The 22,510-nt window shown below is 44.3% G+C and overlaps 1 protein-coding gene across 7 annotated transcripts in view; it reads right to left on the bottom strand.

Annotated features, from left to right (window-relative positions):
• Window positions 1-1,263: 1,263 nt before the first annotated feature.
• Window positions 1,264-22,510, bottom strand: part of EVL (Enah/Vasp-like) — a 129,212-nt gene continuing 107,965 nt past the window's right edge. For 4 of the 7 annotated variants that reach the window (XM_085225622.1, XM_031553673.2, XM_085225620.1 and 1 more), the window contains exons 4-14: window positions 18,950-19,013; window positions 15,453-15,514; window positions 11,148-11,377; window positions 10,398-10,519; window positions 9,249-9,309; window positions 7,524-7,590; window positions 5,722-5,788; window positions 5,555-5,617; window positions 3,342-3,408; window positions 2,910-2,967; window positions 1,264-1,873 (exon numbers count right to left, since the gene is read on the bottom strand). In XM_085225622.1, coding sequence (XP_085081748.1) covers window positions 1,836-1,873; window positions 2,910-2,967; window positions 3,342-3,408; window positions 5,555-5,617; window positions 5,722-5,788; window positions 7,524-7,590; window positions 9,249-9,309; window positions 10,398-10,519; window positions 11,148-11,377; window positions 15,453-15,514; window positions 18,950-19,013 — 899 coding nt within the window. In that variant the 3' untranslated portion in view covers window positions 1,264-1,835. The remainder of the gene's footprint in view (window positions 1,874-2,909; window positions 2,968-3,341; window positions 3,409-5,554; window positions 5,618-5,721; window positions 5,789-7,523; window positions 7,591-9,248; window positions 9,310-10,397; window positions 10,520-11,147; window positions 11,378-15,452; window positions 15,515-18,949; window positions 19,014-22,510) is intronic. The other 3 variants (XM_085225624.1, XM_085225623.1, XM_085225625.1) reach the window with 3 other exon arrangements.

Genomic DNA, 22,510 nt, shown 5'->3' with positions numbered 1-22,510 from the left:
GTTCTTCCTACCAGAAAGGCTCTTTCTCCTGGTCTTGGAGCTGTAGTGCTGTGTTTCACATCCATGCCTTTCTGCTTTAGTTCTCACTTGAACATCTTATCCTGCTGTCTATCTTTCTCTAGCCAGGTGGGAAGCCAGCACTAAACAGCTAGCAGATGTCAGCTTGGACTGCGGATTGCCCTTCGATTAAGCTTAAATTTCCCTCATTTATCTAATAGTTAGGTTTACAATATAACTGGAGAAAAAAAAAATGTTTTCTAGAAGGCAGATGGAGTGCCTTTGATGATTGCTGAAGGACAACCACAAGCTCTCCAAGCCAAAGCAGATAAAAGTTTATAAGTAACTAGCAAGCCTGCCCCACCCCTGCCCTCCCAGGCATCCTGCTGCTTGAAGGCAGCCACACAGGATCATGGAATTGGGTGAGAAGGGAGCCCTGGCCCAAGCTCTGCTTCAGCTGGGCCCCACAGCAGCCTCCTGGTCCCTGCCTGAGGGCTGAGGAATGACCATGGCCCCTGGGGCTCTGCAATAGCCCCTCTTGGCCTGGTTTACAACACGAAGCCATCAGGAAGGCCCAAAACAAGGTGAGGGAGCTTGGGAAATGCTGATTTCCACAGCTGAACTCCCATCACTTTGTGCCTTTTACATAAAGCTGTCAAGAAGATTGTATGATGGCTGCTGCCTTGTAAATCTCACACCAAATCAAATCGAGCAGAAATTCTCAAGATTGCACTGATGGAAAGAATGGTAGCAAAGAAAAGAACACGTGACCTGATAGGTAAGAGCAAGCGTGTGATGAAGTGCTCAGCCATGCTGATGCAGCATCCCAAACTCATTTCTGAGATCTCAGTTTCCACAAAATAAAGGTCATCAAAGCCTGCACAGAGTTAACAGATGGAAACATGAAATATTAATGAGTGACTCCCATAAGCTTCTAGTTCAGCAGCACTGCATGTGGGATTTCTGCTTTGCTGTCGCTATGCTGCCCTAATGCCTTCAGCAGCCTTGCTCTGAATGACCCTCCCTCTCCTCCCAAAAGCCCAAACAGGCACAAGTGGTGGGATATGTGGGTTTTGTTTTTACTGAGGAGATAGAGCAGGACAGTTAGTGGTGGCCTGAGGCAGCCATAAGCTGCCACCCTCCATTGATCTCAGCACTCTCCAGATGAGTCTTCATCACCACCCTCCCCAAGCCAGTGAGAAAACATATCAGGTGACATTAAGGTGGAGAAGCTGAAGGGGTTAACGATACAAACAAAGGCAGGGCCATGTGGACAATAAACAGTTTATTACCAATATGAACACAGATACTGTGATGCAGACGTACCTTTTTTTTTTTTTTTTAATATTGTGATAACTCTGAGACAAAGAACTTGTTGGCTGACAACTAACATGTCTCTTTTCTTCTGGTGATGCCACAATACATTTCTGTTGGCAAAGGATCTTCTTTACATTGCAGACTACTAATAAAATTACTTTGAAGTCATCTATCAAAAGCAAATGGTTCACATGTGTTCTTATCTACTACTAAAAAGAAAGGTAATACATTTAAATAAGCAAATACAAAATACAAAAAAGGCTGACAAATCCAATGTGCAGTGTCAGATGAAATCTAAAAAATCCAGAAATTTAAAATTTAATATTCTTTAGATTAAGACTTTTAAAATGAAGCAAATCCAAGGCAGCAGCAAGCTTCAAAGTGTGCTGAGTCTGCTAATAAAAAGGGTATAAGAACAAAGACAGTGCCGGTGTCCTCTCTCACCATCTTGCGTGACCTTGGTACACTCAGAAATGATTCAATCTTCCTAGCATTCTTAGTACCGTCCAAATGCTTTGCAATCATGTTGTACTGATCCTACTCAACTCCTGCCGTATGGCTAGAAAACCAAACCAAAAAAGTTAGCGCAGAACATTCTACCCAGCACACGGAAAACGCTAAGAACAGAGCTTGCAGAAAGTACACACCAGTAAAAGGATGAGTGGAAGGTAAAAGGATGAGTAAGGGTGAACAGTCAGCTGTTTGCTTGCAAACTGCAGTAGTGGTTTAAGTGGCATCTGCGATTCATGTGAATGTCTTGTTTTGCACTGGAATGAACTGGGGAGTCTTTGAGGGCCAAGCTGCCGGGACCATAGCGAACGGGCAAGGGTGTCCTCAGCTGCCAACTGCCCAGCTGTTATGAGCACGTGGTGCTGGGGGAAGGGCAGTGGCCATGGCTTTTAGCTGTTTGACAGTCTCCTCTTTTTCCCCTTTCGTACGAAGCTAAGTTGGGAAAAGCAGGGTGTGGACGTGGATCTTCACATGCCCTAACGCAGGTGTCAAATAAATAGGTACTTTGCTGTGCGTGTCCGTAAAGCAGCATTGTGCTGTCTTACGTTGGCCTTGAAAAACATATTTTGTCACAAAATGTAAAGCAATTTATAAAAAATCTGCTGAAACACTGCATTTCACCGAGTTAGAAAAATACGTGGCTATTCAGATTGAGTTAACTGAAATAGTTTTTTGGGTACAAGCATCCTCCAGAGGATGCTCAGAAAGGGTTTCCAATTTGGTACACTTGGCCCCTCCTGTGTCAGACCAGTTGCATGTGATTTCACACTCCCTGGTTGTGGTGAACTGTGCCATGGGCAATGGGCCAGCCCTTTTTCCCACTCCCAACTGTGAAAGGCACAGGCCAGTGACTTTTTCACAGGTTGGGGTGAAAATGTGTGTCAGCAGCATAAAGATAAAGGATGCGAACATAGTGTTATGACCAAAGACTGGTTAAGGTAGAACGTTTTTCTTCAGATGTGTATATAAATCAAAGCCGCACAGACAGGTCTGAAAACACCAGGAACTCCCTGCAGTGCCTATCATCTTATCTACAGGAAATTAGTCATAAAGGTGAGAAAAATAATGATTTTTCTCTTTCTTACCATCAATTATCTCCTCTTTCACTTTGTGTAACTCTCTTACAACTTCCTCCAATATTTCCTGATGAGACAAAACACAAGTCAGCTGCTCAGCATTTCCTTCTGACTGGTGGAAGAAAACGCAAGTTTAACACGGTCGTGGTGGGTCCCCCACCTCTGCGGCTGCTCAGAGCCTAGTGCTGCTTGCAGCTATGGCTGCACTCCCAGGCCAAGGGTGCAGCAGAGGCTGGGGCATTTATTTGCACGTTTCGTACACACATCTTGCTCAAACAGCAGTGAGACTGTGCTCTCTTGCTGCTCACCGGCTATCCCTTCTCTAAGCACCTAGTCATAGAGGAAACCAGAAGACTGAACAGCTGTTTTGCTTGTACAGCGCATGCATGGGGGAAAATGGGTAGCTCGTCAACTCAGGTGTGAAAAGACCTTTCAACTCACCTGTTTCATCCGATCAAAATCTAAGGCATCCATAGCCACATCATTGCTGCTGCTCACTGGCTTCATCCTTGATAAAGGGAAGAAGAGAACAAAATGCCGGCCCATCAGCTGCCTGCAGTGTGTGCTGAGCCACCCCCCCACAAAAACGTAGGTGCAGCCAGTGCCAGAGCAGCAACATCTGTAAGGGAGAGCTGGACTAGGGACTCTCCATGTGCTGCCGGGCTGCGTCCTCAAGGAGGCTGCTCTCAGCCTTCAGTGGAGCAGAAAACACATGTAAAACTGTGCTGAAATCTCATTCAGGATTTTTTGGGGGTTGTGGTCCTCCATGACTTTAAATTACAAAATACTGGGGTGACCTAACAATATACTTCATTACAGCACTAGCAATTTGCAAGATGGATGTCTGGTTTTCTATCTTTCTTAATCCATTTTTTGTACAACCATCCTATCTTGGCTATCTAGGCTTTAATAAGCTGTTAAAATAATAGTAAAACACAGGTGAGCATAAGGCTAACCCAGTAATAACCCAATAATCCTTTCCTTGGGAAGGCCTGACTCAAGCAGAGCTTTGTGATAACACTGCACAACACAGCTTTGTCTTGACCCAGAAGCAAACACAACCTGCCCTTAAGGCCTGATACATTTGGGTGTTATCAGCCTTTTCAGACTGTATTAGTCCACAAGCTGAACTCTGCTGATGGCTATAAAGTAACATAAAAAAGCAGAAGCTGTCTGACTTGCTGTTTTAACCATTTTAAAACATGTCAGAAATGAATCATGCTAAATAATTCATAGAAGAGATTTCAAATAACTTTGCCATCATTTCTGGGCCCAAGCTGAGGGCTGGCTGAGATTCCACTGCCTCTGCGAGTGTGTTCAGTCTCGCAACTCTTCCTTGGGAAAACCTTCACATTTTGCTACAATCTCAAAATGAAGTTAAGATGGATACAAACGTCATCAAACTGATCGAGGAGATTGGCCACTGCTGGGAGCTTCTGCACAGTGCCCCACTCCCCCTGCAGAAGTCAGACAAGCAAACACTGAGCATTACTCAGGCATTAAGCTAGCAATGGATTTTCCCTCACTCAACTCTTCCCAAGGTGGAATGACTTTGTAGAAACGAGTTGGCACAAACTTGATGGCTGCTTTAAATAGCTCACATTTTGTTCCTTTCTGCAAGGAGAAGAAATGGTCTTTCCTATATCTAATGGAAACACACAGCAGTGTCCCATTGATTTTAGGAAAGCAGGCGACTGCATTTCACCCTAGGAACACTGAAGCACCCTTCAATTTTTGGACAGAGCATGTTCTGGTATCTGTAGCACAGGAATAGGTAAGCACAGATAGTTGCCATTGGCAATTTTCTTTCTTCTTCTATCACCGTAGTACAAGTAGGTGCAAAACAAGGGGCATTGCTTTGCAGTAAATGGTAACTATATGCAACTCCTTTCACTTATCCAGCCATCTCGGTGCTTGCTACTGCAGGAACATGAGGTGGGCCAGCTGGAAGAAGTCTCTCTCTTTCACTGCCCAATACCAAATCTCAACCTCCATTTCGATGGGTAACAAGTTGAGTGATCGTGCACAGTGTGGCTGTTTTCACTAATGGGGCTGCTGGATTCCTGCTTCAGGCTTCTTGGCTTTCTTTTTTGAATATTTTTGAATATTTTTGAATATTTATTGAATTTTCATATTTTTGAATGCCCTGTCTGGTGCCTGGGGCTTTCCATGGCCCAATGATATGAAGTTATTGCACCAAGCTTTGCTCTCCTTCCTCATGTACCCACTCAGTTGCAGAAGAATAACTTTTCCAAGTTGTCGGCGCTTCAGATCATTTCTGTCTTTGATTCTGGATTTCTGCTGAAGTTGGACAATTAAACCTTCCCCTAATGGCAGAGACATCCTGAACCAGCTGTAAACTAGTGCTCCAAAACCTCCCACCCACTTGGCACAGCACACTGTCAAGCCCAAAAATACTTTAAGCACTTGCTTAAGTGTGATTAACTCCTGTGCCCACCTGAGAGGAGGCTGTTCCCATGGAACAAGCCTTTGACACAGCACATGCTACCATCACACATTTCAACTTTGTGCAGGGACAGACAGAGCAGATAGAACAGAATGAGTAAAGACAGAAAACAAACATCAGTGCTGTGCACTGGGATTTTCCAAAGGACAAGTCAAGACAGGTAAGAAGGTGGGCTGTTAGCCAGTACCTAGAAGACACGTGGGATTGTGTGGGGCTCTTAGCTTCACAGCTCTTCACCATGGATGGATTTCTACAGCAATGGAATGAAACGAGACATGAGTTGTGCAAGTGCCACGGGGACAGCGTGACCATCCCAACTGCTAGCCAGCTGCAGGGACAACCTGTGCCACTCACCTAGACAGTAATGAAGATACAGGCTTTTCAACAGAATTGCTCCTTTCCCATGGCTTCTTCCCAGAGTCTGGAAAACAAAGATGAAAATTTACTGCCAATTATTTTTTCTCTAATAATAAAAAATCCTGAAACTGTTTTATACAGCCGCTCTAGAAAGATCCAGGAAACCGAAAGTCTGAATGAGTGTAGTTCCCTATACTACAGAGAAAACATTGACAAAAATCTGCTTAGGGATCTCTTTAATGGAGAACCAGGCACTTAAATGATCTGGAAAAGACATGGAATTGGAACAGTACAAAGAAAAGAAAAAATCACTGAGATCAAGAAACACAAGTTTAGTGTTGCTTATGTCTCTTGACTGCATAGTTGGCATAAAAAATGAATGTATATGAAAAAAAAGCAGCATGATCTCCCCCTGACAATTGACATTTCCACAGAGAGAATTTATTTAATGCTGTTTCCATTGCTGGCTAAGAGAACATTTCCCAAACTACGCTACAGATGTCTTATTTCTGAAAATGCCTACTGTTATCCCAGCCTCTTCTTATGCATATAGTCCAAAATAAAGTGTGCTCTTTCAGAGTCCTGAATGCACACAACCTTATACACAAAAGTTTGTTGCTCTGTGAGGTCCCGAAAAGCGATTTAGCGGAATTACGGGCACTCCCAGGAAGTCCCTAGATACTGTTCCTCATTTACATGTGTGCACCCTTCTACTAACTTCTTCCCCTTCCCCTGCAAAACAAGCAAATAATGGCTTTGTTCCAAAAAGAAGCTGGAATGGTTAAATACTCATTCCTTCGGGAGAGATTTCTTTCAGTATGTATGAAAGCCAAGGCTCATGCAAGGGTAATTTGCTAATGCAAAGTTGACTGGCTTGCAGCTTATCTACTGTGATAAAATTATTTCAAATCATTATAGGAAAAACATATTTTAGGGGCTACTTAATTTCATATACTATCTCCCAAGATCAGGCCTACTGCAACAAGTTTCTAGGTTAAGGAATGGGTAACAGTTTGAGATCCAAACCCCCACTTTACAGATCAATGCAACTACTCTACCACAAGTGAAATAATAGAAGTATTTGTTTCTATGGTGGCACAACAGTAAAGATGCAGATCCTCAGCTTTATGTCTGGACTCCTGTAACTGTACTGACTCTTTGATCCAAGGCTGAGAAGTGCACAAAGTTTTTCCTGCCCAGTACAGCTTTTGAAACAACAGTTATTGGGGAAATCTTCTGTTAGCTACTGTTACTGAGCTCTGACAGATGGCAATGAATCACAGAATCATAGAATCAAAGAACGGCCTGGGTTGAAAAGGACCACAATGATCATCTAGTTTCAACCCCCCTGCTGTGTGCAGGGTCACCAACCACCAGACCAGGCTGCCCAGAGCCACATCCAGCCTGGCCTTGAATGCCTCCAGGGATGGGGCATCCACAGCCTCCTTGGGCAACCTGTTCCAGCATGTCACCACCTCTGTGTGGAAAAACTTCCTCCTGATATCTAACCTAAACCTCCCCTGAATTAGTTTAAAATCATTCCCCCTTGTCCTATCACTATCCACCCTCGTAAACAGCCATTCCCCCTCCTGTTTCTATGCTTCCTTCAAGTACTGGAATGCCACAATGAGGTCTCCCCAGAGCCTTCTCTTCTCCAAGCTAAACAAGCCCAGTACCCTCAACCTTTCTTCATAGGAGAGGTGCTCCAGCCCTCTGATCATCTGAATCAAGAGTCTCAAGGTGATGCAGAACACTAGATGAAGAAGACAACTAAAGAGCCAGTAGTTCAGTTTTAATACCTGATGAATTTTGTTGCTGCTGGGTGGGTCCTCGTGTACTGGTTGAAGGAGAGGTGCTAGCATCATCCTAGGAAGAGAAAAATAGGGCATTACTTAATTCTGGAGTTGAAACACAGAGTCCTCTTCTGCTCCAAAGACCAGTCACTGTACAGGTGATACAAAATCAGGTTCTCTTCTAGCACATCTGACAGGCCCTGCTACCATGGTATGGGCTGAAGTTTGTTGCAAATTTAACCTTTCTCCTCATTTAGCGTGAGAAAATACCTCTTATTCATTTATTTATTTTGTCAATATGGGTACTTTGCCACGATTCCACTGAATCGCTCTTGTTTCTGTATACCAGAGCAGGCTGAGTTACCACTGAAGAGTGCTGGCTGGTGAAATCTAAATATAAAACATCCATACTTCACTTTAGAAATGATCTGTGCTATGGAAACTGAGCCACCTGCAGGAACACTCTGTCACATCCCAGCCTTTCAAACCAGGACAGATACTGGTACTGGGGAGAGTGGCCCAGGTACTGACATAATATATTTAATGACATCACTCAATGCTTCTCCTAACCAGAATGCTATATTCTATACCTCAGATTTAGACTCTTTTCTGTGTCTTACAGCTGACAGATCATAAAACGTTAACCCATATTTTTGATGACAACATTATTTAGCAGCCCTCAATATACACTCAGGCAAAGCATTAACTGAGTATGTTAAAAACAAAACTGCACCAATTTTGACAGAAGAGAACCTCACCATACTGTGTGCTCAAGATACACACTAAACAGTTTGAAACATCTTTCTTAATAGTTTGGCACTATCAGGAAGTTTGGCATGGGATGCAAACTGCACAGCAACAAGGAGAGAGAATCAGAGGCAGAAAGACAGCAGAGGTTGAATAGTTAGAAGCTAACTGGTACCTGGGCACATGGGCACATGAGATGCTTTCTGAACTCGGAGAGGGTCTTCATAAGGGTACAGGCTGGTAACAAGGATGCTCTATGAGCAGCAAACCATGAGAAGGGACATGACATTAATCCTGGCCTCTTAAACCTGGAGAGATCTCTCATGGTTTAGCAGTTCAACATACAAAAATAAGTATTTTAATCTGTATGTTGAACTCAAAACTACAGCCCCAAAGTGTGGACAGCATACAGACAGACTGGTTAATGCAGAAAGAACCCTAAGTCTCATTATAATGTAAGTATCATGAATACATTTTAATTTTTGAATTGTCTAGTAGCTAATGCACCGTTTCTCCTTCCCTCCCAGAGATGTGTTTTATACACACTCTGGGGTCTGCAGCGAGCTGATTCTTCTTTGCATGAAGGATTACTCCCCACAGTTCATTATTCACTCCAGCTCAGATGAAGCTGCAAATTTAAAGTATGTTACACAGCTCTTGTCTCAAGATGACTTGCCAGGAGGGCTCATTGCATCTTCACTAGTGGTAAGAACCTCCTATCCCCATAAACACTGGGAGCAGACCATGAAAAATCATCAACTGATCTTGTTTGAACAACATCTCACCCATGAATACGAAGGCAATTCTTGTTTCTAGTGCGCTCTTTCCAGGAAAGGTAGAAACATTTAGTTTTGATTGAGTATGTATTGCTAGGCCAGCACTGCTTGTCAGTCCCTGACACATACCAGGAATGAGAACAGGACTTTATAAGGCAGCACATCAACATATTTGCAAAAGCACAACCATGAGGAATCCATCACTTACATTTTGGCTTTCCTCTTCTTTTTTGTCACCTGGCTTGTCTGACTGCGATGCTGCTTTCCTCCTTTGCAAAGAAATATGAGACAGGACAGAGTCAGCCCTCCAGCATCACATCTCCTGTGCAAGGCACCAGCCTCCATGTGGGAAGGCTGATTTAAGCTTTGTTGAGAGTTATTATTTACTAAGTTCGTCTTACAGAGCTTGACAATGACCAAATACATTTGGTTGCGCAGGATTTGAGATGGAACCCAAACCTTAGCAATAAGACTCAGAGGGGCAAATATTTTCAAGCCACGTTCAATAGAGGAATGCAGAGTGTGGCAACTATTTTTCCAGCTTTGTGTATTTATTTAACACTTTCCAAAAGATTACATCCACAGTTCATGTTCAGAATTTCTTCTGAAATGATTAAGACATGGTGAAAAGTTGGAATCAGACCCTCTGCACTGGGAACTGTGTTTATCCTACTCCATCTTTGCACACCATACATTGTTATTCTACTCATCTGCTTGTTTTACTACTTGTATGTAAAAAAGGAAAATATCTTTAGAGCTAAAACCCAAAACATCTGTCACTAGGAACCTGTGAATTACAGTCTAACAGAATATTACTGACAGAAGGAGGGGAAAAAGAGAAAGCAAAAATAATTGAAATAGAGTGCCTTTAAATGTCTGGTAGCTTATCATTACAAGTTGTCTTCTTGCAGAATAAATTGGCTAGACTGTCTTATACACACCGAGAATCAATAATAAGTTACCTGCCAAGATGTTGTCTTGTTATTCTGTTTATGTTTTATGCCCAATATCCTGACTGTGCTGCATAAAAAAGTTTCCTTCCTAGTTTACTCTTCCTGAAACTTTGGAATAGATTTGGTAAATGGCAGGATCACAGAGGATGCACTTGCCACCATCTTTGAAGGTTACCACTCTGAAGGCTTTGCTACAGCAACACAACTCTACAGGAACACCAGGCACCACTGCAACACCTCTACCTTCATACGAGTACCAGAGGATGCTAGGGCCTGTGCAGGACTCATTGAACTGCAAGAGGCACCAAAGTGAGCCACTGCTCAACCTAAAGGAGAGCATGTTGTCCCATACACAGTCTGCTGCAGAGCTCATGCTAGGGCTTACTTGAAATCTCAGCACAAACCTTTTTGCCAGTAATTTATTCATTTCTTCCATTAGTCCTCCACTGCCTCCTCCACTACTGGTTCGATTGGCATCGCTCTTAGAGACCCCGCTGGGGCTGGACCCTCCTGAACCATCTTCTGGCTTAAGACAGAAATCAACATTAAAATTAATGAAAATAATTTCATTTACAGTCATACCCTTAATGATCAGTTTTCCTAATTACCAGGATCAGTGATCACAACCAGAAGCTAGAAATGCTCTGGGGTTGAAAGGAGACATATGTAGAACTTAATAAACTCAGCAGCAGTCTGTGTGAGGCAATATATATGGGTGAATGATGAAAAATCCCACAGCGTTGTTTCTTTGTAATTACGTTTAGGTTACACAACCCCTACTGAAGTGGGCATTTATTTATGTGAGGCCTCAACAGTTTATGCTGGTGATTTTGAGCACTTACAATGCCTGTAAACCGTAGTTTACAGTGGCAGATACTACAAGGGTAGACTTTGCAGAATCAACAAAATCCTGGCAATATGAAAAGCTGCAGCCATTTTCCAACCACTATTTTCTAAAGAGCAGTAATTCTACCAAACTTTCTACCTGCTCTGCCAATCCCACATGCTCAGCTTTATCTGCTCCACAGACTCCCATCCAAATGTCCATGTAGCTGAGGCAGGCTTCACCGACTCTGCAGAGCCCTGTGCCAAGCCAGGCCTTACTTCCACACGGCAGCAAAGAGCCCACCGGCAGCCCCCAGCCGCCTCCTTACCCGCTGAACTCTCCTCAGTTTGGCACCAGCCAGAGCAGCCGCGAGCCCTGACACCGACCCATCTTCACTGGCAGCACCTTGGCCGGCACCGGCTGGCAGCGGGGGTGGTGGTGGGGGAGCGGCTCCCATAGGGGGTGGAGGGACTGGGGGGGGTGGCGGAGGTGGGGGGCCCCCGGATGAAGCAGGGATCACTGAAGCACCGCTGGGATGGCCGGGTGGGAGAGCTGGGCCTGAAAGGCAGAGAAGATGAATTATACACCAAGAATCATCTCCTCCAGCTCGCACACCACGCCACGTTCCCTGTCCCAGGGCTGCAGCCTGATAGCACGACTAATCAATGCAAGGAAGTGTCACACACAAGCAGAAGAGTGGGAAACAGTGGATGTATCAATGGCCAGTCAGCTTTGGCTGCATCCTGATTGCAGAAGCATCAATGGTTAATCAGTATGATTGTGTTCTCCTGCAAGGCCCTGTCTCTAATAACAAACTTTCCTCCTCTCAGCAAGTACTTTATTATTCTATGCTGAAATCAAAGCATGGACAACACTCCCTAAGCGGCACCTTTCATCCGCTTCTCTTACAGCCTCCTACATGTGGACTACAAACTGCATCAGGCAGCAACACAGACTTCTGCTGACACCAGCCTTCCAGCAGAAGCATGGGCTACAGATGCATGCCCCCTTCTGTTTTATGACGTACGAGTGTTTCGTTGTATAGTATCAGCCAACAAAATGCAGAGTAGCAGTGGGGAGTTCAGCCACACTACGGTTCAGTAAAGCCCTCGCTGCTGCAGGGGCTGACCAAGGTGATTGATCTCGGTGCAGTGCTTTGCCTGTAATGGGTCCACTGAATGTGTACACTATCAGGAGGTTACTTCCCTACATCAAGCTCCCAGAAGAGGCTGATCTTGATATATAATCACAGGTTCAGTTGTTCAGTAAGTGCTACTTTGAAAGGCAGGAGGATTTTAACTGAGGAATGTTTAAAAATTAACATTAGCAGTCCAGTTTTCTTCTTATCTAGGGTTTTTTATAGCTCTGCCTTACTTCTGTGGTTAATTCTGTATTATTTCACACTCTCAATTTCATTCTTGAAATGAACCATAGCTGCTATTAGAAATGCATTAAACATTTCAAGTCCTCTTTGGTTCACAACATAATAGTAATTCATCGTGGGTACAGTTAATTGTAATTGCAAAACGACACCCACCTAATTAGAGGCTAGCCTGAAGCAAAAACTGAACTGAGTCAAAATAATGGACTGATGTAAGTTTAAAATAACTTTATTGAACTAAGTGGATTTCAAGGACTTATATGAGCTGACGGACTGAGCCTCCAGTGGCTGGATTAATATTTTTAGCAGAAAGGGGATGGAAATGTCTCAGTTTTCTGTCTTTTCTAGACATATTATTTAAGCATTATATGTGGATATTGACAGGAATGGATCCGAGACACAAAAATTGAGATCTGAATTGCAAATAGGCATTATGTGTAGCTGCTCTAACTCAGCAGGCTTCAGACAAGCACCAGGAATTGAGACCATATGCAAAATGCAGACCCAAGCTCTTGATTTGCCTGCATTGAAAAAGGTTTGCCCTCAACTATTAGCGCAGTTCACAGTGGGAAGACAGTTTCTAGAAGTAAAGGAATTATATAAGTGCAGAAGATTCTGCATAACTCTAACAAAATTTGTGTTGTGTTTGTGCTGGTAACAGAAATAGCACTCGAGTAAAATAATAAAAATCACATCCTCTCTGATAGCCACACAGACAACAAGTTTACTGCAGACCCGGCCTCTGGCTTACAAGAGCCCATCTGCTAGGTCTGGACCAGCTGAATATAGTCTTTGTATAAAGGTCACTGCCAAATGCAATTGGGCTCTGCCAAACGATACAAATCTCTTCCTGGGCTAATACTCTTAAGAGCATGCATTGCAACAGCTCAGCTATAGGACCCTTGCGATGTAATTCTTGTTTTTGTCCCACTGCTAGCATGGGCGGGAGGTCCTGAGTGCTTTTCCACCTTGGTTTCAGATGTCACACACAACAGAAGTATTCCTGGGTCTCAGGTGTTTCTCTAGCAGTCATGGAGAGTGTGAATGCAGCTTTTTATACAGCTTAAAGCTACAGATTTTACAGGTCACAACTTGTTCAAAATCAGTACTTACGCAAGTGGGAAATGGCTGATGAAGTCATGTAAGGAAGGGTCCTCCTGGGCACAGTCACCTCAGGCCCAGCAGCGTAAGGGGGAGGCAATGGAAGACAGTGTGACACGGGCTGATAGCAGTGCTGTGGGGGACGATGGGGTGGAGAGAACAGGGAGGAGGCTTGGCCCCAGGAGCCAGGAGGGCTGGCAATTGCAGGCAGCTGGGAGGCAGGTGCAGCCCCTAGGCGCAGCAAGAAGGCTCCCACCACGCTTCTCCTCCGGCTCCTAGAGGAGCCCGCAGATTCAGGATGGCCATTCAAGGGCATGTTGGGCAAAGTTTCCTGCCCTGTTTTGTCTGGGGGTCCCCTGATGCTGTCGCATGGGGCAGCAATCGCAGGCAAGAGGGTGGGATCGCGCGGCTGCAGGCCATCTGCCCTCTGCCCCAGGGATGTGTTTGTGATGGGGGCTGCAGAAGGCTGAGAACCACAGAGAGAGGAACGCCTGAGGGGCTGGCAAGAAGCAAAGAGAAAGTGGGAAGAAGGGTGAGAAGGTGGTGGGGACAGCGAGGCCCGCCTGACCCGTGGTAGGACAGTCCCACGGGCTGAGCAGGATGGAGGAGAGGAACCTAGGGTTGTTAGCAGCTCAGAGGCTGAGTGTCTGTGCAGAAGCTGCAAGGGCTCTCTGTTTCTCCACAGACATTGCAGAGAAGATTTACCAGGGAGCTCAGGGGCAGCCAGTGGGGCAGGGAGGGCACTGGCATGGCGTGGTGGCAGAGGGGCAGCACCAGAGGCAGGTGAAGGAGGCTGGTGCTGGGAGGGGAGAGAGCATGTGTTTATCTGTAAGGAGGAAACTAAAAGAACAGGGAAGACAAATGAAAAAAGAAAAAGATGGGTATGCAGTGAGGAACGAAACCAACATAAAGCAATATAGTGAAAAAAGGACCACAGAATAAATGCAAACAGAAGCTCAAACAAAGCCAAGAGGAGATGGTGCGGGCACCTGCCAAGGGGCTCCCAGCCCTCAGTGGAACTGGGACTGTTTGAAAAAATAGCCCACGGTTTGGAATGAGCTGTGTGTTCCAATGCCAGCGAGCCCACAGGAACTTGTTGTGGTTGCAAGCATCGACCTCTCACCACGGGAGCAGCAAGGGACATTTTGAACACAGTAGTTGCTGCTCTGCAGCCAGGAGGAGATGGCCAGAACTCCCCATGGGCCATATTCCACTCCCTGCTGGTGCCCAGGTGGGATTTGTGGCTGTGTTTCTTGATGCAGAAGAGCACATGGTAACCTCCGCCCAGACACAGCTCAGAAACTTCTGACACTAGCTAAGGCATGTGTGTATGTGTCTATCTCTAGGGTAGCTTCAGGTAAAAAACAACTGAAAATTTACCAGATTAACTGGTGCCTCCAAAACAAAAGACTATACAAGACCATCTTCGCTTGTTTGCTGTCAGCCTTCACAGAGACCAAGCCATACTCTACAAACTATTCCTGTCATCTCTTCACTCAGCTTTGTGCAACTTAATATGTTATAGAAGATTTTCATAAGCTCATTAAATATATATGTATTTTCCATTAAGCACACAGAAGACTCCTCACTTCATCACTACAAAATCCCCACAGATGATACTCCAGGGCTGTCATTTCCTCTGTGCTGCATCTGACTGCACCACAGAGTGATGGGGCAGCCCAGAACTGGCAGTGCCACCCCTTTCTGTTGATGTCCTCTGGAAATGAGGCATCACTGCCATGTGACCATGTAGCCTTGGCAAGCCAAAAATCCCCCTCTGATTACCCGCTTTGACAAGCCCCACACTTGTCTAACTCTACCTGCATGCCTCATTGCTGCAAATGCTTTAAAATCTAATTATTGCCATAACCCTCATTCCAGCGTGGGCACAGGATGCACAGAGAAATTGTTCAGTCTCTCTCTTTGGAGATCTTCCAAAGCCACCTGGACGTGCTCCTGGGCATTCTGCTCTGTGTGCCACTGCTGGAGAAGGGGTTGGAGCAGAAGGACCCAGACGTGCTTTCCTACTTCTACCATTCTGTGATTTTGTAATTTTAACCACGTATATGAAACCATGCAAAACCCAACTACAAGTAGAGGACAAAAGCAGGGAGACCATAGCTGCTTTGTTTGCAGGTATTTTATACATACCTGTGGTAGAAGTTCTTCTTTCCAGAGATTCTTGGCGCTGTTGCTGTTGCTCCATCACTTGTCTGAAACAGCAATGAAAAAAGCTCCAGTCATTACATATTCCTTATAATTTTTCTTGAGAGCTTTATTCACTGTGAGGTCCTCAAGATGTATGTATTAGGTAGCGTGAGCCAGTCCTCACAAATGCTGTTCCACTGAACAGACGTGGTTTTGGTTTCACTTGCCCTGACCACAGTGGTGCCAGGTGCTGGGGATGTGCAATCAGGCCAGGGCCTGGCACCTGCAGGACACCACAGATGCTTGGGCAAGGGGCTGCCTGATCCATGTCAGGAAACTCCACAATGGGTTTTGCAGGGGACATGGCCAGGAGGTAGGTTCTATAGGTCCAGGAGAGCACAGTGGCCATGCATGTCCTCAACTCAAAGCACGTCAGCATCCCTGGGGAAGAGCAAGGGGCATTTGTCAAGAATGGCACTCTTGAGACCTTCACAGATCAGAAACCCAAAGGAATTAAAGTTAGAATGAAAATATATTACATTTGTGCTGTGTTCAGCTGCTGACTGTACAAAGTCTGGTGTGCTCTGCTGCAGGGCTGTCTCTTGCTGGCATAGCACAGCTTTGCAGGTGAGCAGAGCCACTCTGCTGTCCAGGAGTACGTGGAGCTCCATGCATACTTGGCACAGAATTACATCACTGCTTTGGTTGTTTTGCATCCTCAGGAGCTGCCAGCTCCCAGGTTGCCCAAGCAGGTACACGCAGTGAGAAGCCTTTTCACAGGCTTCACTTTCCAGAGACGTGCAGTTGCCAGATGCATCAGCAGAGGGCTTCTCTCACACACTGTAATACTGCAATAATTGCCATGCTGCCCCTGTGACAGGCCCTTCCTGCCATTCCATGGTTAAAAAGACTGATAGTTCAAACAGCCAAATGTTTTTTAACATGCAAACACTGAATGCAACTCTGAAATTACCTTTTTTTTCTTCTTTTTTTCTCCTGCAAGAGCTTTCTGCACAGTAAGGCAAGCTTAACTATAGGCAACACTTCTTCAAGGATTCCTTACATGATATCTTAGAAAAGTCTCCTCATTACATTTTTGCTCTACTCATACTTTCAAATGAGTCTGCAGTTTTCTTATTTCATAAAAATAAAAGATTTTTTTTAAATGGAAAAAGTATCCATAAAAATAAAGCTGTGTAGGAACAAAAAGAATGTCTTACTTTGCAAAACAGTCTCCCTGTGTTTCAGTGCTAATTTAATAGATGGATTGGGAAAATCCACAATGATAATTATTCACTATGGACAAATCAATCTTAAACTGGTATTATGTTCAAGTCATACGATCCAACAAATACAAGCAATTTCTAGGAAATCACTACAGACATCCGGAAAAATTATTCTATGTATAAAGTGGAAAGTGGAAAGTTTTGAGGGACAGCCATAGTTGGCTGAATCCAGTGGTTTCATATCAGCTAGAACAATCTAAACCAAATAGAAATCAGCGCATACTTTGGCTCTTACTGGATAGCTATGTACTGAACACCGATATTACAGCACCAGTTTCACAAATTCCAGTTCTAAATGGACATACTAAGAATTCCAGAAGCATGCTGTCCTTGCAACAGCTTGGCACTTATTAGCAAGATTTGATGGTGAAAGACTTGACGTGTACTCTCCTCTTTAAACCTTGGGCAAATTCTAGGTTCATCTGGAGAATTGGTGTGGGAAAGCTCCAGAGGTACAGACCTGGAAAGAAAGGTGGGTAAGAGGTATCCAAGTCTCCTGAGCCCTTGGAGCAGATGCAGGAACCAGGTGCTCCTCAGAACAAGAGTCAGAATGGTCATTTGAAGTCTTTTGGGCTCATGCTAACCTTGTCCGCCCTTGGGCAGGAGCAGCTTGTACCAGCCAAGCACATCCTCCCACACATGCTAAAAGGAGAAGTTCTTACACTCTAAGGAAGTCACATTTGTTCCAGTGGAACTAAATAAAGACCGAGATTTGCACAAGGCTGCTTAAGAAGTATACCAGCAGTAAAGTACAAGAAAGGACAAATTGCATCCTCTGACATAAAATATGTTCTTTAAATATTTGTATAAAGGTCTTTAAAAATTCTTTAAAGCAGACAAATTTTCACGGCATTTACAATAACTTGATTTCCTTTCCCACTTACAAGATGTTAAAAAAACAGAGGCCTAAAATTACGCCTGCTCTATGCTTTAAGAGTGCATTAGCATAATAAAAGCTGAAAATCCTCCAGTGCAGATGCAATAACATCTAAGTGCATATACTGGCATAGCTTATTCCAGTCCAGTGGAGCAAAAGAAGCCTTCCCAGAACCATGTGCCCTGTCGCAGTAGAATAATATCTACTCCAAGGGCTTTTACCATCTCTAAACAAACAAACAAAAAATCAATAATTAAAATATTTTCTCTAACTAAAGCTGGTCATGTGTTGAATGTACAGACAGACACCTGAATGTGAGGTATGAATTTTGTACAGTCTGCACATTCAGCAGTTCCCACTGGCTCAATCAGCATTGGACCACATCTTCCAGCCAGGCTGAGTGGCACACAGGCCAGAGCAGGAGCTCCCCCACAACCTTTATGATAGCTCAGCTACCAGATTAACCCGTACCAAGCCCAACTGACATATCAACACACACTCAACAGTCACCTGTAAATCTCTGTTAAATCTCAGGCCAGTTGGGGTTAGTCATAAAGGAGCGAGGAAGTAGTTTCCTTACATACTCCCAGTAATTCTTGCAGAACGGAAGAGGGAATCACATGAAGGGTTGTTTGCTCAGAACTGGACAAGCATGCCTTCTGCTGGGTAGCTGAAAATACTACTACAGGAGTCTTGCCTGAATCACCAAAGCTGAAATGAGATCTTTCTACTAGTTTCATTATGGAGAAGGCATCCAAAGAAGGACATTCTGCTCACATTCTTCCTTTGACATCAGGAGACTAGTGCTGGTGGCTGGAGAAAAGGCTACATGTAACGATGGCACTAAGTTGAGACATGCTTATAAGGTGACGGGCATGATTTTGTAGTCTCATTTGTTAGCCTGTTTAGAGCAAAGCATTCATAAAAGGAATGACATATGATTCTGGAAGTAATCATATGAGGAGCCTAAGTTATTCCTGACAGTGCATGTAGTCTATTGGATGCTTCCTGGGCAACATGACTAGCAACTGCCAGTAAACAACCCAGAACAGAGTATGGTTAGGCTTTCTTAATTTAATTGAGAAACACTCTGTAGGCTTCTTTTAAACATGTTTTATCATTAACTCCGAACTTCAGCATGCCTCACACTTGCCTTTGAGCAAAGAGTCTACCTAGGGCTTCAGTTCACTTCACCCTTTATATAAATCATCACAGTCAATATCAATAATTACAGAACACTGAAAATCAACACAGAACAGGTATGAGTAGAAAGAACAGTGCTTATTAGTGAGCAACGATTGCACACACATCCCAGAAACCTACCATAACCAACTCACCTCCTTTGTGCTTCCATCTCATCTGGAGATGGCCCATTCTGGACCTGGCGCTGGGCAGCTGGACCTGCAGTGAAAACAAGAGAATGCTATTGGAAATGCAGCAGTTGATGACTTTTCCAAAAAACGCTTCTTCTGAAAAGGGTAAGGAGAAACATTAAGTCCCATGCCCAATTTGTGGAACTGGACAAAATTCCCCATAGTTTGTGGTGTTACTTGATTTTAGGCTTTGGTGTGAAGCAGCTGCAAGATTTCCTTGTGCACGTACACATGTACATGAGATATTTCAATAAGCAGACTTGTAATGAAAGAATTTCAGGGTTTAAGTCAGTTACTCCTGTCATTGGCTAAAAAATTCCATCATGACAAACAGCCACATTCATCACAAAATTTTTCCCTCATTTCATCAAAATAATTTTTCACTTTTATCCAGAAATGAGCTCCATACATTATTAGTCTTGATTTTTATTTTATGTTAAGAACCCTATGGCAGCATTTTGTTCTTACTACTGCTTGGTCACAGTGAGAAATGTCCTTAAAATGAAGCACATACATAAAGTTCCCAATTATGCTTTGAAATTGCAGCTTTCTCCATAGTTTCTATACAAATGTCCTCTTCTTTTGGCAGAAAAAAAAATACCCCAAGAGAAAAAAAAGATCAAAAAACTATACTTCAGACTCAAATAAGTAAATAATTGACATTCCATAAGTCTATACAGAGCTGGTTGACAAAACTGCAGATATTTTTATTTACATATTAATTTAGGAAGCTGGACAATTTTCCAGATGCACATGGTACATGATTCCATGGATCCCAAAATGACCTATCTCTCTCTTCGACATCTTTAGATGTGTAATAGTTGTTTTCTAAGTAATGATTCATTCCATCTAAGTAATGATTCATTCCAGATTGAAATTTCTTAAGGAAATCACCACAGTGCAGCAAAATTTCATTTGTTTCTATAACTCTTTTCTAAATTCCTCTTTCTTCTACTTTACTGACTTCTACACATTCATTTTGTTTAGCATGATTTTCCTCTCCAAGTGCTTTAAAAGCGGAATACTCCTAAAAGCCAGAGAAAAGAAAGCAAGCGTGACTAGAAGAGGAGGAGGAAACTTGTTCCCTCTGTAAAACAAGAAGCAATGGAGTGAGAGCTGATCAGATAATGCCAACTGAGGGAAAGAACCCAACCCATTGCATGTAAATCAGTTGTAGAGGTCAACCACAGTCTGTGGCACGGGGATAACTGTTCCGTGTTACTGCAGAGACCTGCAGCGATTGGAAGAGAGTTTGAGGAAAGCCGTATGTAGCACTATCCTGGGACAACAGGGTGCTCTGTTTTCCATTCATTTTTGTTATGCTCAAGTTACCTACAGCCGTTAGAAATAACTCCTTACATCCTCTCTGTGATCTTACTGAAACCAATCTTTTTTGCTACAACTCCCTCAAACACTAAAGAAGAAAGTTAGATGCGCCCTGTTTCAGCAACTAAGATTTTGCTGAGGCTGGCTGACATATTTACGAGCCCAACCCAAGATTTTAGTTCTGTTAATTGCCAGAAACAGAAATGTTGGTAGATTTTTTTTTCTACTCTGGAGCTTTGGGCAGACTCAAGCACCATCTGATGCAGTCTGCAACCTGCTTAATGCTCTGCTGTTGCAGAGCTCCCTGGTTCTGTCGAGCTTTTAGCACGCTCAGCCACAGCTCGCACAGATACTGAACATGGGAATTATTTTTTGCTTGGTTTCACACATGCTCTGTGGGGTACACAAAGCAGCCACCTGTTTGATTGAGGGCTTTTTTCAATTCAAGTGGACTTTTCCATGCTTAACTTCTTTCCAATGCTTTCAGGAGTTTTTCAGACATGAGCAAGCATGACCAGTAAGTTCTCTTGGTAATGGCACCCTCACTTAAACACTCTGCAGACTGCACCACAAGCTGTCTCCTACTTTGCCAGTCTTTGGGAACAGCACTTCTCATAAAACTGAGAGACAGTTCTGCTTTTGACCCATCCATGGCTCCACTGCTGTGGCAATCTGCATCTTTAGCAACTAATTAATGCAGGAGATAGGCTGTGAACATCCCATCTCTCCTCGCTTCATTGCTTTGTAATAATGAACTGTGCTTTATATAAGCAACTTTGGACTCAGCTCAAGGCAGATTATGGGACAGAACTGAAGTTTTCCCTGTTTCCTTTTTCTCCTCCTGCTTATTGGAGAAGATTTGCAGCGCTGAGCACCATCCACATGGCTGGAAGTGACTGAGAGAACTGCCTGCAGCAGGTGATTGTGGCTGGGTGTTGGTGGCAGCTCTCGGCACATCCCACACCTCTGCACCCTGCCACCCACTGGAAATAAACCTCCTTTTTCCTTTTACTCATGCTACAGCTGCAGGTACTTCTGCCTGAGTGCATGCAAGAAAATGGAGAGAAGGTCCATTTCCCCAAGCAACCTGGGCTTTGTGAAAAGCCCAATCTGACTGCTTACAGGTTTTCATTCATTTTTAAGCAGTAGAAGCAGAGCAGGATTTCTGCAAGCCCTATAGCCTCATGGTGCACCGAGACTAGTGTGATAAATGTGGTGGGCTAAAGAAAGGGTCTATGGAAAGTGCTGAGAAGGAAACAGAGCTGAGACTGAAAATTTGCATCAGTATATGAACAGAACGTGATGACTTTGTTGGGAAAAAATCTCACAGCAGACTATGGGAGGAAAAGAGGTGACAGACAGATGCCTCTGCCTGCTGCTGGATAGTTTCTGCAAGTGCTTGGATGGTAGGAGAGTCAGGTTCAAGCACCAGGTCTGGCCCATCACCACATACCACAGGAGTTTGCACAGGCTTTTTTTTTTTTTTTGCCCCCAGTCCAAACACTCCTTGAACTCCAGCAGTTTGAATCCATGCCCACCACCCTGGGGAGCCTGTTCCATGCCCACTGCCTTCTGGTGAAGAACCTTCCTCTAACCCCCACCTGACCCTCCCTTGACACAGCTCCATGTCCTGTTGTGTCACATTGCGTCACCAGAGAACAGAGCTCAGCGCTGTCCCTCTGCTCCCTGTGAGGAGCTGAAGGCTTGCTCTGGGCCCATCTGGCTGTCCTGGTGCAGACTTGGTGTCTTGGAGATGTCCAGGCATGGCCGGGGGCCACCAAGCTGCAGCCACCATGGCAGCCAGCACAGGAACTGGACAGCAACATTGCACTCAAAACTCATTAGCAGAGACAATTATCCTGGACAAAGCACTGACCTAATTAGTCTAGATAAAGCACGTAGATAAAGCAGGGTGTCTACACTGCTTCTGGGACCCGAGCTGATGCAAGCAGCGTTGGATGACACAACACACCATACAGACCTAATGTCTGTTGCCAGGTAAGGACTATGACAGAGAGCCACAGTGGGCAGAGCTGGAGGCTATGAGAGTTGAGTTTTGGTCCTGACCATTCAGGAGAGTGCTCACAACTCCCTTCAGGGCGCACAAAGTCACGGGAAGCAGAAGCACCCCATGGAACAAGAGGAAACGTGGCCAGCAGGGCAGGGCTGCGAGCTCTCATGCTACATTTATTTCCCCTC

The sequence above is a fragment of the Meleagris gallopavo genome, chromosome 5, assembly GCF_905368555.1.
Source record: "Meleagris gallopavo chromosome 5, MGAL_WU_HG_1.1, whole genome shotgun sequence".
Lineage (NCBI taxonomy): Eukaryota > Metazoa > Chordata > Aves > Galliformes > Phasianidae > Meleagris > Meleagris gallopavo.
This window is presented reverse-complemented; position numbering and strand designations above follow the sequence as displayed.